The sequence below is a fragment of the Musa acuminata genome, chromosome BXJ3-2 (assembly GCF_036884655.1).
Source record: "Musa acuminata AAA Group cultivar baxijiao chromosome BXJ3-2, Cavendish_Baxijiao_AAA, whole genome shotgun sequence".
Classification (NCBI taxonomy): Eukaryota; Viridiplantae; Streptophyta; class Magnoliopsida; order Zingiberales; family Musaceae; genus Musa; species Musa acuminata.
The window spans coordinates 33,640,367-33,654,494 of NC_088350.1; the positions used below are offsets into that span (position 1 = coordinate 33,640,367).

Sequence of the window (14,128 nt, forward strand, 5' to 3'; positions counted from 1 at the left end):
AGAAAAAAAAACTGGGACAATTCTGTGTACCATCAATTTTGAGTACTTATATATCACTAATGCATTGGTCATGTATCAATTATTCGTTGCGACATCGGGCATTTAGTGATGAGTTTTAATATTATATTTTTGCATTATCGTGTCACAAAAAATATTATATATACTTTAAATATGATACTTTTAACTTTTCATTTGCATATTTTATGAGAAAGGTGGGGAAGGGGTTGAATTAACCTTAGTTTTCCCCAGAGCAGAAAAAAAAAGAAAAAACCCTATTACTGATATTTTCTTTTTTCTAATTGTCATGTTCTTGGAGAGAATAACAAAATCTTACAATTTTGTCAGATCCAACAAAAAATGATACATCATGATGATGATGATCTTTTCGATCATCCAAGTTGAGCTCGCATCTTTCCGAAACTGCTTGTACTCATTTTTGTAATAAATATATAATTGTTCTATCCAAAAAACAAAAAAATCTTTTTCCTCCATTACTAGTCATAAGAGTGCATTAGCATCAGTTACACCTTAGCTTTGCAGTGGAAACCAACGAGAATGAGAGAAGCAATGTAATGATCTCAAAGAATTGGAAGACCGACTAATCGTAGCTAACAATACCAGCCAAGATCTCAAAATCCACAATTCGTAGCTAACAATACCAGCCAAGATCTCAAAATCCACAATTCACAATGGCTGACGCATCCAGTACATTTTGCGATTCGGAAAATTGCGCTTTAATCAGTCAAGTCATTTACATCATCTGATGATGCATCAAGAAGCAACAGGCAATTGCTACTCTAAAAATCCTACAAAGAAAGTAAATGATCAACGTAGTCACCAAACATCAACTAGGGCTTATATTAACTTTCAGGTCAGTGTCAGTTTGATGCAATCACCAAGTTGTTTCTTGATGCTCTCACATATCGGGAACTTTGATGGTACCAGAAGATGATCACTGGCGGTGCTGGTGCAGCGGTGCTTCCAGCAATAAGGACTTAAAGAGACCTGCATTAAGAGTCCCTGCATGATTGAATAAGATACCTACTTAGAACAATTAAGGAAAACTGACTGCTCATCTCACGTAGCAAATTAGATCGACGACACATATCAATCACACAAGATGGTACCCTTTGAAATATCATAATAGGATCGGTTCCTAAAACAATGGCAATGACGTCCAGTGGAAGTTTTTAGACAGTGGTGCTAGTATAAACTTGCAATTGCAAATAGTAAGAATAGCATCATGTTCAAGAGTTTACTAAGCATCCAGAAATATACTAATTGATCGGTGCAGGTCAAGAAAATATAATTTTGTTGCTGCAGTTATCAAGCCAATGCATCATAACAAAATTACAGATGAGAGCATTGTGATAAAGTGCACATCACCAGTATGATAAGATGTGGTCTGTCGCTTAAGACTTAATACATCACAAAGTTTGGTTTCTTGCTGGTGAAGTGGTTAGTCAACCTTAAAGTTGATGTACCTCCAATAGTTCATTCCCTCTCTTGATTAAATTAGTGGAACAAATCACAGAATGAAACTCCTATACTTCTTCCTTCAAAGTCAACTTGAGAAGGTGCAGACAGCATAATGAAGTAGGGTATATACATATATTGAGAAGAAAAGGCCAACGGCGACGTTTTAAAGTTACGACAGTAACAGGTTATGGATTGGGATCCCACCGATTGTCCAGAAACTAAAAAGACCAAAATAAGGTTGTAATCATATCACATGATGGGAGGAATATTTATTATCCCTCGCCAAGGAGCATGTCTATAATGGTTTAGAAAAACACTGACGACACCCTAATCTGAATCCTCCGAGGCAAATACTATTGCATTATGTATGTACATAGCAATTCACATGGAATGTTTTCTTGATTGGACACCAGAGGGCAGGTCATTGGAAATTAGGCATAACAATGTATGACATATACAAGCATGCATGATACTCTATCCTTAGCATTGAACAATATTTATTATGCTACCATCTCACTGGCGGTTTCTTCATCCGATCAACCAATCTAGATGCAACCAAAATTTGAGATGTGACTGATATCATAGACCAAATCTTACAAGTCTTTTAACATATGTAAGCTAGATTGTAGAGCATGATGCATTTTCGAATCATATATTAACTTGAATGGAGTCCCTTGATTAAACAATCTGCATATACCTGGCAATCTTAATACTTCTGAACCAAAGCATCACTGTAAGTATGATAGGAACCATTGCCAAACACAGGTGCTCCAAAGAGTGCCCACTTATGATGTATCGACTTGCACTGTAAATTTTCTTATCAGCAATGGCTTCAAATCTAGCTAGAAGGTAAAATCCTGCATTAATTACAGTGTTATCTCTAAGTTCTTTATGTATACTGTCAAAAAACTGCAACTAAAGAATGAACCTTTTCATGCATGACTAGAACATTTAGTGCTAGTATGGAACACAAAAAAATTGTAAAACATTCCAGTGGCACCAAGAAAAAACAAAATGTTGCTGATGAAATAGAAATTTGTCTCATGACTGTTTTCTTTGGTTCACCCAGGTGCAGATATATTGGAAGTTACAATTGGCACAACTTGTTGTCAGTAACTATAGAAATCTTACCAAAGTTGATTCCCATAACAAATGGTTACATTTGTATCTGCAGTAAAATGGCTATCTACTACATATGTGTATATGGCAAACAGTCCAACAACATCACCAAAAAGACTTGATAAATTAATTTGGGACCTATGATAAGATACTGCTCCATTATATTAAAGGCCAAATTTTTCTAAATTTAATAGTCTGAATTATTTATATTATTTTCATTCCTTGTTCAAACTTCTAATCCAAATTTAAGATTTAGTGCCCACAGAATCTGCCATAGGCTATTAATATTACATAAGGATGACCTAGCTAAATAATTGCAGTGAAGGCATGTTCGAACATATAATAAAAGGTTCATTATAGCTTCACTAACAAGAAACCTATCTAAATGAAGTTGCTACCATCTCTCCAAATTAGATATCGCATGACTGTCTATAAATAGTTTCATCCCTTAAAACATTTTATCAATCAAACTGCTGATGAAATAACCATAAAAAGAGTTTAAAAAAGAACATCTAAGCATGAATTAAAACAATGGTCCGATGCCAATATCTATCAGTGCAAGAACTAGTATGGTCCTGGTATGGTTGGCACACTGACACTCCATATGAGACAATACCAGTTGGTACCAACCTAGACCAGAGAGGAGGAGGAAGAGAGGAGGAGATAAAGCGTACTAACAGGAGGATGAGAAGGCAGCGGAGGTGGAATAGGAGAGGTGGAGGAAAATAAGATGGTGACAGAGGAGAAACAGAGAGAGAGGATGAAATATAAAGATACAGTTGGCAACAATTTTAATAGATTATAAAACATAAAAAATATAAAAAAAGATCTGATGCTGGTATATGCACACTTGCTTACATCCAGTACTACCAATAAAAACCACATCACTTAAAGTAGAACCAAAAAAGTTGATATTTAAAGACAAACATATAAGCCCCAGACATCATATAATTCTAGCATCTCATTCTTGTAATATATTGGATGACAAATGACAGAACACTTGAGGAAAGAAAAGTTGCTGAAGCATATATCTAGAGTTATGGCATATTAAGTTCTTGTCATTCTTGGTTATCACCTCCCTTCATATTATGTTGATATCTTGGATTTCCAAAAACTAACTATTTGCATCGAGACAGTGCCTGCTGATAGAGCTAAGCTACTACCAAAAATAATGAAAACAAGATTTTCTTATGAATTGTGAATTTCTAGAATTATGATGTAATGACTAATGATTATCAATATAAGAGCATAATGAAGGTAATTTCTGCTGCAAGAGTTGTAAAAATTCTAGCAATTTATGATCCGCGATACTTGCCTGCTTCATGGAGGAAATAGTAAACAGAAAACACAACATACGTTTAAAGTTCTACCTGTTGCACAAAACCAAAATCTGGAATGTGTATACTTGGGTGGAAATAAGAAGAGCAAAGCAGGGATTGCAATGCATGGCACAATGTGGAACATCATGCACAATCGCAGATCATCGAAAGTCCTGAAACCAACTAAGACATCACATTCAACAAAAGATTATGTTACATAATCTTTAAGCATTCACCATTAGCAAGAAATATTGGATGTAGAGTACAAAATAAATTAATCACCTCTCACATGCAATGCTAACAAGAACAAGTGTTATGAGGGAAGACAAACAAGAAATGCCCATCCGCTCATCTATTCTCTCTATAACTAATATAGATAAGAGCGAAGAAGCTGAAGTCATCGTCTGCAGAAAGACAAATGTTAAAAGATAACTATTAGACCAAAAAAACATGGACAAAGAAAGCTTAAAAATAAAGCATCGGAATCTGTATCAAGCCAAGTGCTGCTCAATGTCCATCATGTCCATACAGGCAAGTTAAATAAACCATGACATTTGCATGCTTAAATGATATGACTCAAGAATTCTGGTAATAAAACTAACACTAACTAATATCGTGTACCATTTGGGCAATTCCTGACAAGATATGTTAATTCCCAGAGTCTCACAGCATAAACCTTTTTCAACCCAATAGAATCATTTGCTAAGTTGATGCTTTCGAAACCTCTCAAAACAAATTTAGATATGTTACCTCCAAGAATTTCATTAGTGAAGGTAACTAGAATCTGCTCTAGCATAATTTCGAAAGTGAACTTGAGGGGAATATCCAAATATTTATCAAATTGAGGCCACATATCTAAGGTGGAGGCCCAAATGTTCCAATTTTTGTGGTACAGAATAGGTGGCTCGCTAAATGTTTGTTTCTTGAAAGGGTTCTAAGCACCTTATATAATCATTACCATGAAGTTGGTAAGGAAAGCAAATAAAATCATATGTAAATATCAACAACAAATTTTGATCTGCAGGCGTTCTAATTTATTTGCGAAGAAGGGGTATTAAAATTTTATTTATCAGCAAAACCAGCCAAGGTAACCAGTTATGTAATTATTTACTATCAAGGACAAAAATGGAGCACACAGTCAAGGCAACCAATATATCTCTGACTTTGAAAACTTAAAGTTAACAAGAAAACAAAAGACTAACAAACCTAACCTTTGTCTACCTGAAAGGGAAGGCTGTTTACTAAAGGAAATCCTATCCTGATGATTGGGTGCAAAGTGACACCATATCTTCTACTAGTTCAACTGCCTCTTCAAAAAGGTAGAGAGAAGTTGATTATGGCTTGATATTAGCCTGACTGACCTTCCCAATGGACAATGCCCAAATGCTTCTTGCAATTTGCAAATTTGCAATGAAAAACTCTCAAGTACATGGATAGTGTCTCTCTTGATACCCGTCAAATTTCACCACTGCGTAATCCATGCTGCTCCAACTCTTTTCTCTAAACAGCAAGACAAGTAGTGGAATATATTTGGAAGCATCCAACGTCATAGGCCAAATATCTTACATCTTACTCTCATTGAGTTCCCGATGGTAAAAGCTTCTTTATATCGGGTTGGCTCATTCGGAAAGCTAAAATTAACATCAATCGAAACAATAAAGTACTAAAAGAAAAGAGAGAGAAGAAAAGAACAGGGAGGGGGGGAGGGGAATACCGGCAATTTGTCCCAAACGACGCGATCATCGTCGGGCCTCAGATGATAATAAGCGGACCCAAAAGCAGCCGTGGCCGTCGCGGCATAGAAGAACGCCCAGCCCCACATCTCTCCTCTCAAGCTACCAATCAAAACCATATCTTTTTTCGTCTTCACATCATTAAAATAAGATAGAGAAAGAACAAGCACGCGACGATGATCGAACCTTATGCCGAAGCAACAGCCCGAGAGGCAGAGGACGAGTCCGGGGACTCCGACGAGCAAAAAGGGGAAGGTCGTGAGCACATTTAAAGTATTCGGAACACCTGCACCCAAATAAGAAACCATGAGGCAAAAGGGGATGTCGCCATTAGAAACAAAGATTGGGATTGGGATGTCGTTATGGGGTGGTAAGGGACGCGGGGGTAGGAGGAGGAGGAGGGAGTGGTTCACCCAAGAAGTTGCGCATATCGGCGAAGAGGTGGAAGGCGTGGGAGTGGGAGATCCTGGGCGTGGCCAGCATGAGCAACAGCCACAGCAGGATCGCCCCCGCCCACACCCGCCCTCGGTTCTCCCGCCCCCGCAGCAGCAGCAGCAGCAGCTGCTGCTGATCCCACGCCCACCGCATCCTCCTCTCGTCTCCCCTCTCTCGCCTCCCTCGCTCTCCCCCTTCGCTTCCCACGGAACACATGACAGCACATTTAGCATGAATCGGTGTGAAACCCACGAACTATTCCATATCCAAACTAAAAACTTCCCCTACAGTTCCCGCTACCCTTTTGTCCTACCCTCGCTATTATTCCTGACGGTATGTGGGGGGTCTGTGGAGCCCACCTCAAGAAGACCTTCAGCGGGCAACGACAAAGCCGGTGGGAGAAAGCACGGCCACTTCAACATCGGCCTCCGGATGTCACGTCTCGGCCACGTGGACGCCACATCAGCTTCGGATGGGCTAATTTATTATAATAGATTATTCTGAATAATAACTCTGCACATTATCTTATGATGGCTTTCCTATTTATTCATGTCGAGATTATCGGGAACAAATAGATTACATTTGTCAAAGGTTTTGAAGCTCTAACCCTTAATAGTAACATCTTAGAATCAATTGAAGGTTTGAAAAGACGATAAATTATACCAATAAATTTCACCTGTTCTTCTACCTATGGGTCAAGCAAGTGGTATGTACGTAGCTGTGTGGTTTCGTCAACTGTGTTACCTTCCTAAGAGTAGATGTAAAACAATAAGGAGTCTTCTTTTGTACCTTTGGTATGAGCGTTGTTACAACTGGCTTCAAGCTGTAGCAATTACATTGCCATCAATGTAATCCAAATCTGGTAGTACCTAATATGATATGCTTGAATATGAAATGACATATGACATTCTTTTTTCTTTTTGTAAGAGATGTAATGTATATATATATATATATATATATATATGTGTGTGTGTATGTTTCCATAAAACTTTTTTTTACTATGTTTCCATAAAACACAAGTTTGAGCCCTTGAAGTAAATATTCTTCTAAATTCAGATCAATGGAACTGATGCAGATAAAGAATTTGTCTAGAGAAAGTAAAAAAGCAAAACAATGTAGTCTAAGGATGTAAAATGAAACCTTTTATCTAAATGAGAAAGAGTAGTCATCCAAGTGTTATAGGACAATCTAAGTCTGAACTCAATTTGTGCAAACAAGCCTGACCTGCATCTGATTATTCATCCTGTGAGCAACTCAAATAACCTTTTGTGGAATTAAGACACTAAATAAATAGTAAGAGATTTGCTAAGTGACCATAGCAACAAGTACTATGAAGATTCATCCCAGACTCTTAACCTTTGGCAGAATTAAGCCACTAAATATTAAGAGATTTGGCAAGTAATAGGAACAAGTACTAGGAAAAACCATCCCAGACTCTTGAAACCGCAGCAAAAGTGTGAACATCATAAAATTCATTTCATTCTAATTACAAATAGAGTCCTGAGTCTTTATACTGGAAATACTGACATCTAAACATCCTAACAGGGCAATCTCAGATCAAGTATAAAAGTTAAGAAATGTGTTACTACTACAAGTAGTGCTTGATCAAACAGAGGATTTAATCGTGTAAATGTGAAAAAGAAAATTTGTCATAACTAGTAGTGCTTTATCAAACAGATGAATAAATCAGGTGTAAATGTGAACAAGAATTCTTTGCTCATACATGCGATATTAACACAAGGTACAGAATTAAACAAGTAATTAAGATGAGTGACACTGAACAACACAAACTTTTGGATCATGCTTCACTTGCCGAGCTTACTAATCTTCAATTTACCATTTTCGCTGTGTGATACAGAAGCAACTTGACTGAATTCATACAGGAAATAGTGATTGACTAGAGAAAAATGACAGCTAATGTAATGAGCACTACAATCGTAGAGACCAATGCCTGCAGGAACCAAAAAAAAAAAAGAATTACATATTCACCAGCCGAAGCATCCCAAGAAATGAAATAGAAACAGCTATGAAGAACTAGTAAGATATCAATCCTTTTTTTTACCCCAGAAGAAAGGCCAAAATTTGCAAGATGACTCAGATGCAAAATATCTACATGTATGATGAAATATCTTCAGCCAAAGTTCTCAGTCTAATGAACTTGATCACCAAAGTGGCCGTAGTATACTAGCAAATTGTGGTGGACTATGCAAATTTGATTTACAATTATTTTACACCTCTTTATTGTGTTTTATCAAGTCAACACTAATATTTTAATTGATGGAAGTTTCTACCAAGTATTGTTGCATTAAAAGGGAAAAAAAGGAAAAGAGGAATGGGGTAGAACTGACAGCTATTGCAGAGGCAGCAAGTCCACTTCGCTCACGTGGATCGTTGTCATAGTATTTGCATAAGTACAGAATTGCAGCGCAGTACCAGATCAAAGGGCATAAAAATCCCAAAAGCAAACTGCAAAGAATGAATGTCACAAAATAGAAATACAGTAGACAAAAGGATAAACAGGATATGGAACCATACTCACGATGACCATCCTATACCACACCCAAAGCAGGGAAGCCGTCTGTTAAACCTTGCCAATCGAGGGTCTTCATCATCTCTCAGCAGAATATACCTTCCACCACAGTCCTTACAACCATGAGATCTCCCTGTAGTCAACATGAGATTTTTATCAACCATGACACTGTTTTAAAGTAACAAATATTCTGGCAGATTTTGTTTCCAATCAAACAAATTCAATGGTCATATCCTCCAATGAACTTATGAAACCCTAAGATAGCAACATCACAATTGACGAATCTTACAATGTTCTCAAACAGATTTTGGGCAAAACCAATTCGGACACTTAATTATTTAAGTAGCGCTTGTGCCACAAACACTGAGGGTTCGTGGTCTTATATTTCCAATAACGTTGGAATTAATGGTTCACAATAGGTACCAGACAAATTTCTCTAGAGATGAGGGTTGCAATTTCAAACAGCATGGTGACTTTCTACATCATGGATAAGAAGGATGCTGTGATTGTTCACAAACATTCAATAGTTGGGTTAACATCAAGTGAACTGGAGGATAAGAAAATCTTTAACCACAACTGGACTAAAATTGCAATCAAAGGTAACGATCACAAACATATAAAAATTTGGTTATCACTAGGCAAGACATATGAAACAACATCTTTTTTTTTTATAAGTTATGAAACAGCATCTTCAACTATGATTGGAAAACATTTCATAGTATCAACAAAAAATCTAGGGTCAATTGTTTGATGCAAACCTACACCAGTTCTTACCAAATGAAACGATTGTTTCCGAACATATGAAGCTGCTATCTACTAACATTATCATCATATTTTACTCTGATATCAAATGCTTTAGAATGATATGCAAGACACTGGTCTTAGACATACAGTTCATTTGTACAAGACAACAAGAGACTCTACAGACAACATTTGGTCATAGGACCAGAGGAAGATGATACCTTGCTCCATCTCTGTGTGAACTGCGTATGTCAGTTTTATTTGACAGTCTCAAAGCACCTGCTTCATACATTCTCATTATCATTAAAATGAGCAAGGAAACAGTACTCTGCATGAGAATGACATGCCAAAGTGGACATGAATGTAATGCTAAGGTAATTTTGAGAATGACTTGCTAGAGCAGACATGCATATAACTCTATGGTCACATTGCAATTATAACACAACACATCAAAACTACTTCTATAATGACTATACAACAACGTAGCACAATTAACTGATTAACGTTAAATAGTGAAAATTTTGAAAGAGTAGCTACTGTATCACTAAAACCTCAAACAACATAAGCTATTATTTCATAACTTCCACAAGGAAGAGCAACGAATTAAATGACCAAAAGGCAGTACCACCCACAAGAACACCCTAGAAAAGAACATCCATCATAGCAACCAAAAAACCTATTCCTGTGGTGAATCATGGAATGGCTGACAGATCAATAATTTATGAATATCCTCTTTTGGCAACATGATCTCTGCTAGAATTGCAACGCTAAGGCTTTTATTTATAAATCAAAACTTCTATTGTTGGTTATGCATCCATGAATCATCATAGCTATCTTTAGCGTTCCACTTGTTAGGGAAATCTTTTATACGCTCTTCTTCTTTAGAGTGATTCTTTTCCTAAATTTTGTCCAAAAGGTTATGACCTACTGCTAACTTTTTACAAATCAAATCTTTCTAATGTCGGTTTTGTGCCCATGAATCCTCATAGTTTATATTTAGTATTCTGCCCCTTAGCTTGTGTTTCCAAAGAGACACAATCTGTTAGGGCAATCTCTTTTACACTCTTGTTCTTTAGAGTGAAGTATCTCCTAAATTTAGTTTGAAACATGCTGAGTTTGCACAACAGCACACTACCGAACCTACACTCCTTTAACACATAAATCCTGAGGGATTCTTCACTCTTTCAGGGTATCTTCCGTGGGATGGTTGTTATATCAAGACCGGTCACGTTATCAAACTTAGATGAATATCCTCTCTTAAACACTACAGATTTCACCCATTGTCCTCAGACTTCACATGTATATTCTCACAGGTTTTGGTTCACGATAGCAGAAGACAATGAAGAAGCACAGACAGTTGCACATTAAAAAAAGGCCTCATTTTTCACTTGGCTTCTCAACCATTTCCGTACAATTTCGACCTTGATCAGGCTTCTGGCAAATCCTATTACTCGAATCATGCAACTACCACGCGTTCTGTATGCAAGTATTCTCTATTTTCATCCTCCTTACTCCAATGCATCTCTTTGCAGAGATCTAATCTTGGTCGTTGTCCACTACAAGATAAGACACACACTATAATGGGAGGACACTGCGTTCAAGTGTTGTCACAGTGACCTTACTTCTATTGCCGACATCTAAGAACACGAGCATCCTCAAAATCAAATTGCGCCTCAGGCGAACTTAACATGGGGTCAAACCGCTCAGGAGAAAGACAACGAGGAACACGAATCTCACATCAAACCGTTGTTCGACGTTGGAACCCACAAAAAAGAAGATCTACAGAAAGCTGGTGCGGTTCATAGAATTCGTTGACAGCCATAGTAGACGCCACCCATCAAGGGAAAGAACTAAGAAAAGAAATGGCGGTTGGGACCCGATTACCTCGGAGAGAAGAAGAACAGGGAGCGACGACATGGGATTAGTTCGAAGAGTCGAAGAATTAGCAGCGAAGGAGACCAGAACGAGGGACGGAGAAGCGAGGGGCGACGCCGCAGTTCGAGGTGCTGTGTTCTTGACCTTTGGGTATGCTTAACAATGCGCCATCGGTGAAGCCAAGCATATGATCCTCCTCCTAACAAAGCCAAGGAATTTGCATTGACCAGCGACATGACAGTCAAAATTATGATGAGACTATCCAAATTTGATGTAAATCTCAATTCGACTATGTCAATTTTCGGTCTTGAGTTTGATACGGACGGCAAAAGAAACGAAGCTGGGAGGAGCAACGGAGGACAAACGTGACACAGTAAAAGTAACCGCTAGTGCAGAGGACAGGTGGCCCAGCCCACTCCCCATTAGCTGTCCGCCTGTCATCACTCGCCAAATCTGTTGTTGCCGTCTCCATCAGAGCAATTCGAACCGCTATGAATAGATTCCATAGACCCACACAATCCGCATAAACGAACAAAATACAAAGTGCATCTAAAGATGGTTAGATCGAACCACATACAGGTAATCGCGAGCTCGATTTCAATCGGACCGAACCCAAACCAACGATTTGGACCATCACCCGGAGGAGACACCTGTTCCATGCAGCCCTGCCACGTGCCCTCTTCTTACCCTCCCCAACCTCGTCAAATATGAATCACTCCGCGGGTGGATTCAAGCCTTGCTCGATCGATGAGAGGAATGGACGTCATGGTGGGGTTCGAAGACAACCCGTTGATGGCGGCTCTCCACCACCTGATGGACTTGACGGCGGGGGGAAACGCTGCGTGCGGGGCCACCTGCGCCTACGTCCGGGACTGTGGAGCCACGGCGTCGACGCCGGCGGATGTGAAGGAGCTGCCGAGCAAGCTGGTCTTCGAGATCGACATGCCCGGGGTCAAGCCCGGAGACGTCAGGGTGCAGGTGGAGGACGACCGCTCGCTGGTGGTCAGCGGCGAGCGGAGGAGGTGTGAGGACGGGGAGGGGGAGTACGTGAGCGTGGAGCGTCGCGTGGGGAAGTTCATGCGCGAGTTCCAGCTTCCGGAGGACGCGGACTTGGACGCCATCACGGCGCTGTGCCAGGACGGGGTGCTCACTGTGACGGTGGAGAAGCCGCCGGCGGCGGAGCCGAAGAAGCCGAAGACCATAGATGTTAAGATGGGTTAAGTGATAAGGGGAGTTGGGTCGACGAAGTCAAGTAGGAGAGAGAGAGAGACTCTATTGCTTCTTTATAATAGATATAAGCTCTTGTAAATGCTCCAAAAATAATGAGCGTTCTGTCGTACTAGTAAGCTATTTTTTGCCTTTCTTCTTTGTAATAAATAAAAGCTCTCCTAAATGCTTCAGGAATAAATTTAATATACCTTTTTCTTATGTTGAGAAAAAGATATGAAGAGGTGTAAATAAGATCGCTGTACATAAATTGAATAAGTGGAGCAAATAAAATTTTATTATTATTATTATTTTTTCTATCTCCTCCATCGCTCCATCTGTTTTATTCTCATCATAACGAGTATACTTTAATAATAATAATATTTTATTTTATTTTTTTATTTATAATATATATTGATCGAGTATACTTTAATAAAAAAGTTTTTTTTTATTTTTTTATTTGTAATACATATTGATAGTGAATATATATATTTATTGATAGTGAAAATATATATTTGTCCTTGAATCCGAGTGTCGCCCTCCCTTGAAGAAAAATCATGTCGCCCTCGGTTGAAGAAAAATAATTTTTATGACGAAAAAATAATTATAATATTTTTTAAAATATAAAAAAGTATAAAAATAATATTTTAAATCTAAGATTTTTTTTGAACTATTCAAGTACATTTGAGGGTCTTAAATTGTTTACTTGAGTGTTGGAGGGATTGAGTGTTGGAGGGACTGAGTTAAAAAATATCTCTCAATTTCGATCTTTTTACAGGTGGTACCTTGGGAGCTTTACGTTTTCACATCGGATAACATTATGCATAAGGGTTTGAATTATATCGAGTTGACCAAAATATCAAAAATATTTTTCCTTAACATTTTGGTGCTAGAAGGAGAATCAATGTCGTAGGAATGTTCGCTTACTAACCTTCTCAACGAACGCTTGAATGATGAGGCTCTGTCTCCGACATATAGTACTTTCACTTAGGGGGGCAACAACCACCCTTTCTGTATATGGATGCATCCATCTCGGCTAAAATGTCAATGCGATATGGGCATTTGTTCCATGACCTAGGCCTCTCGCCCACGAAGGCAACACCGAGCTAATGTCAATAAGGGCTCCGAAGGTGATGGTGGCAAAAAGTCCATCACCCTCGATAAGCTCTTCAAGTGCATTTGTTAACACTCACAGCGGCGATGTCACCGAGAGCGATGGCTATGCCTCCCTAGAGCACCACATCCTCGAGCTCGATGACTTCGCCCCCGAAGGTGGCGTCGACAACTACTTGGCATTTCGCCTCTATCCCTTTCGTCCTCATTTTCATCGATCTATCGTACAACCCAAAGAAGCACTGAAAATCATCGCCACTACTTGGCTTGGTTGCTCGTCATTGCCCCCGAGCTAACACCAACCAGGAGTCTGAAGGCAACGATAGTGGAAAGTTCATCACCCTCGGCCAGCTCTTCAAGTGTGTCGACAATGCTCACAGTGGTGATGTTGCTGAGAGCAATGGTTATGTCTCCCTAGAGCACCACGTCCTCGAGCTCGATGACTATGTCCCCGGAGGTGGCATCGACGACCACTTGGCCTTCCGTCTCCATCCCTTTCATCCTTGTCTTCACCGATCTCTCGTACAATATAAAGAAGCACCAAAAACTATCACCACCACTTGGCCCGCTCGACCACC

The 14,128-nt window shown here is 39.0% G+C and overlaps 3 protein-coding genes across 5 annotated transcripts; 1 reads left to right on the plus strand and 2 right to left on the minus strand.

The window, feature by feature from the left end:
- Positions 1 to 668: 668 nt before the first annotated feature.
- On the minus strand, positions 669 to 6,543 carry LOC135631653 (uncharacterized). Of its 2 annotated transcripts, XM_065139397.1 has the most exons (7): positions 6,064 to 6,536; positions 5,837 to 5,936; positions 5,632 to 5,752; positions 4,200 to 4,321; positions 3,969 to 4,090; positions 2,177 to 2,336; positions 669 to 1,020 (listed from the first exon to the last, which is right to left on the minus strand). In XM_065139397.1, the coding sequence occupies exons 1-7, from the start codon at positions 6,299 to 6,301 to the stop codon at positions 1,011 to 1,013; spliced, it is 873 nt and encodes a 290-aa protein (XP_064995469.1). In that variant the 5' UTR covers positions 6,302 to 6,536; the 3' UTR covers positions 669 to 1,010. The 2 variants fall into 2 exon arrangements, with proteins under 2 accessions (XP_064995469.1, XP_064995470.1); XM_065139398.1 differs by lacking the exon at positions 669 to 1,020 and having other exon boundaries at positions 2,182 to 2,317; positions 6,064 to 6,543.
- Positions 6,544 to 7,718: 1,175 nt separating this feature from the next.
- Positions 7,719 to 11,428, minus strand: LOC135631677 (large ribosomal subunit protein eL20z-like). 2 transcript variants are annotated; one of them, XM_065139435.1, is made up of 5 exons: positions 11,241 to 11,428; positions 9,578 to 9,635; positions 8,625 to 8,748; positions 8,434 to 8,551; positions 7,719 to 8,036 (listed from the first exon to the last, which is right to left on the minus strand). In XM_065139435.1, the coding sequence occupies exons 2-5, from the start codon at positions 9,585 to 9,587 to the stop codon at positions 7,983 to 7,985; spliced, it is 306 nt and encodes a 101-aa protein (XP_064995507.1). In that variant the 5' UTR covers positions 9,588 to 9,635; positions 11,241 to 11,428; the 3' UTR covers positions 7,719 to 7,982. The 2 variants fall into 2 exon arrangements, with proteins under 2 accessions (XP_064995507.1, XP_064995506.1); XM_065139434.1 differs by lacking the exons at positions 9,578 to 9,635; positions 11,241 to 11,428 and having other exon boundaries at positions 7,731 to 8,036; positions 8,625 to 8,794.
- A 550-nt stretch (positions 11,429 to 11,978) lies between these two features.
- Positions 11,979 to 12,573, plus strand: LOC103976446 (17.0 kDa class II heat shock protein-like). The gene has a single exon (XM_009391643.2). It carries the CDS (start codon positions 11,979 to 11,981, stop codon positions 12,450 to 12,452), a length of 474 nt encoding a protein of 157 aa, XP_009389918.2. The 3' UTR covers positions 12,453 to 12,573.
- The last annotated feature ends 1,555 nt before the right edge of the window (positions 12,574 to 14,128 follow it).

What these genes read in the sequence shown, in the direction of transcription:
- LOC135631653 (XM_065139397.1), bottom strand. Translation starts at nt 6,301, where the DNA reads ATGTGTTCCGTGGGAAGCGAAGGGGGAGAGCGAGGGAGGCGAGAGAGG. An exon ending in GTTAGCATTGCATGTGAGAG is followed by an intron (nt 4,091 to 4,199) that starts GTGATTAATTTA and finishes AGTTGGTTTCAG; the next exon opens with GACTTTCGATGATCTGCGAT. An exon ending in ATTTTGGTTTTGTGCAACAG is followed by an intron (nt 2,337 to 3,968) that starts GTAGAACTTTAA and finishes TAATTAATGCAG; the next exon opens with GATTTTACCTTCTAGCTAGA.
- LOC135631677 (XM_065139434.1), bottom strand. Translation starts at nt 8,779, where the DNA reads ATGGTTGATAAAAATCTCATGTTGACTACAGGGAGATCTCATGGTTGT. An exon ending in TGTGGTATAGGATGGTCATC is followed by an intron (nt 8,552 to 8,624) that starts GTGAGTATGGTT and finishes CATTCTTTGCAG; the next exon opens with TTTGCTTTTGGGATTTTTAT. An exon ending in TTGCTGCCTCTGCAATAGCT is followed by an intron (nt 8,037 to 8,433) that starts GTCAGTTCTACC and finishes TGGTTCCTGCAG; the next exon opens with GCATTGGTCTCTACGATTGT.
- LOC103976446 (XM_009391643.2), top strand. Translation starts at nt 11,979, where the DNA reads ATGAGAGGAATGGACGTCATGGTGGGGTTCGAAGACAACCCGTTGATG.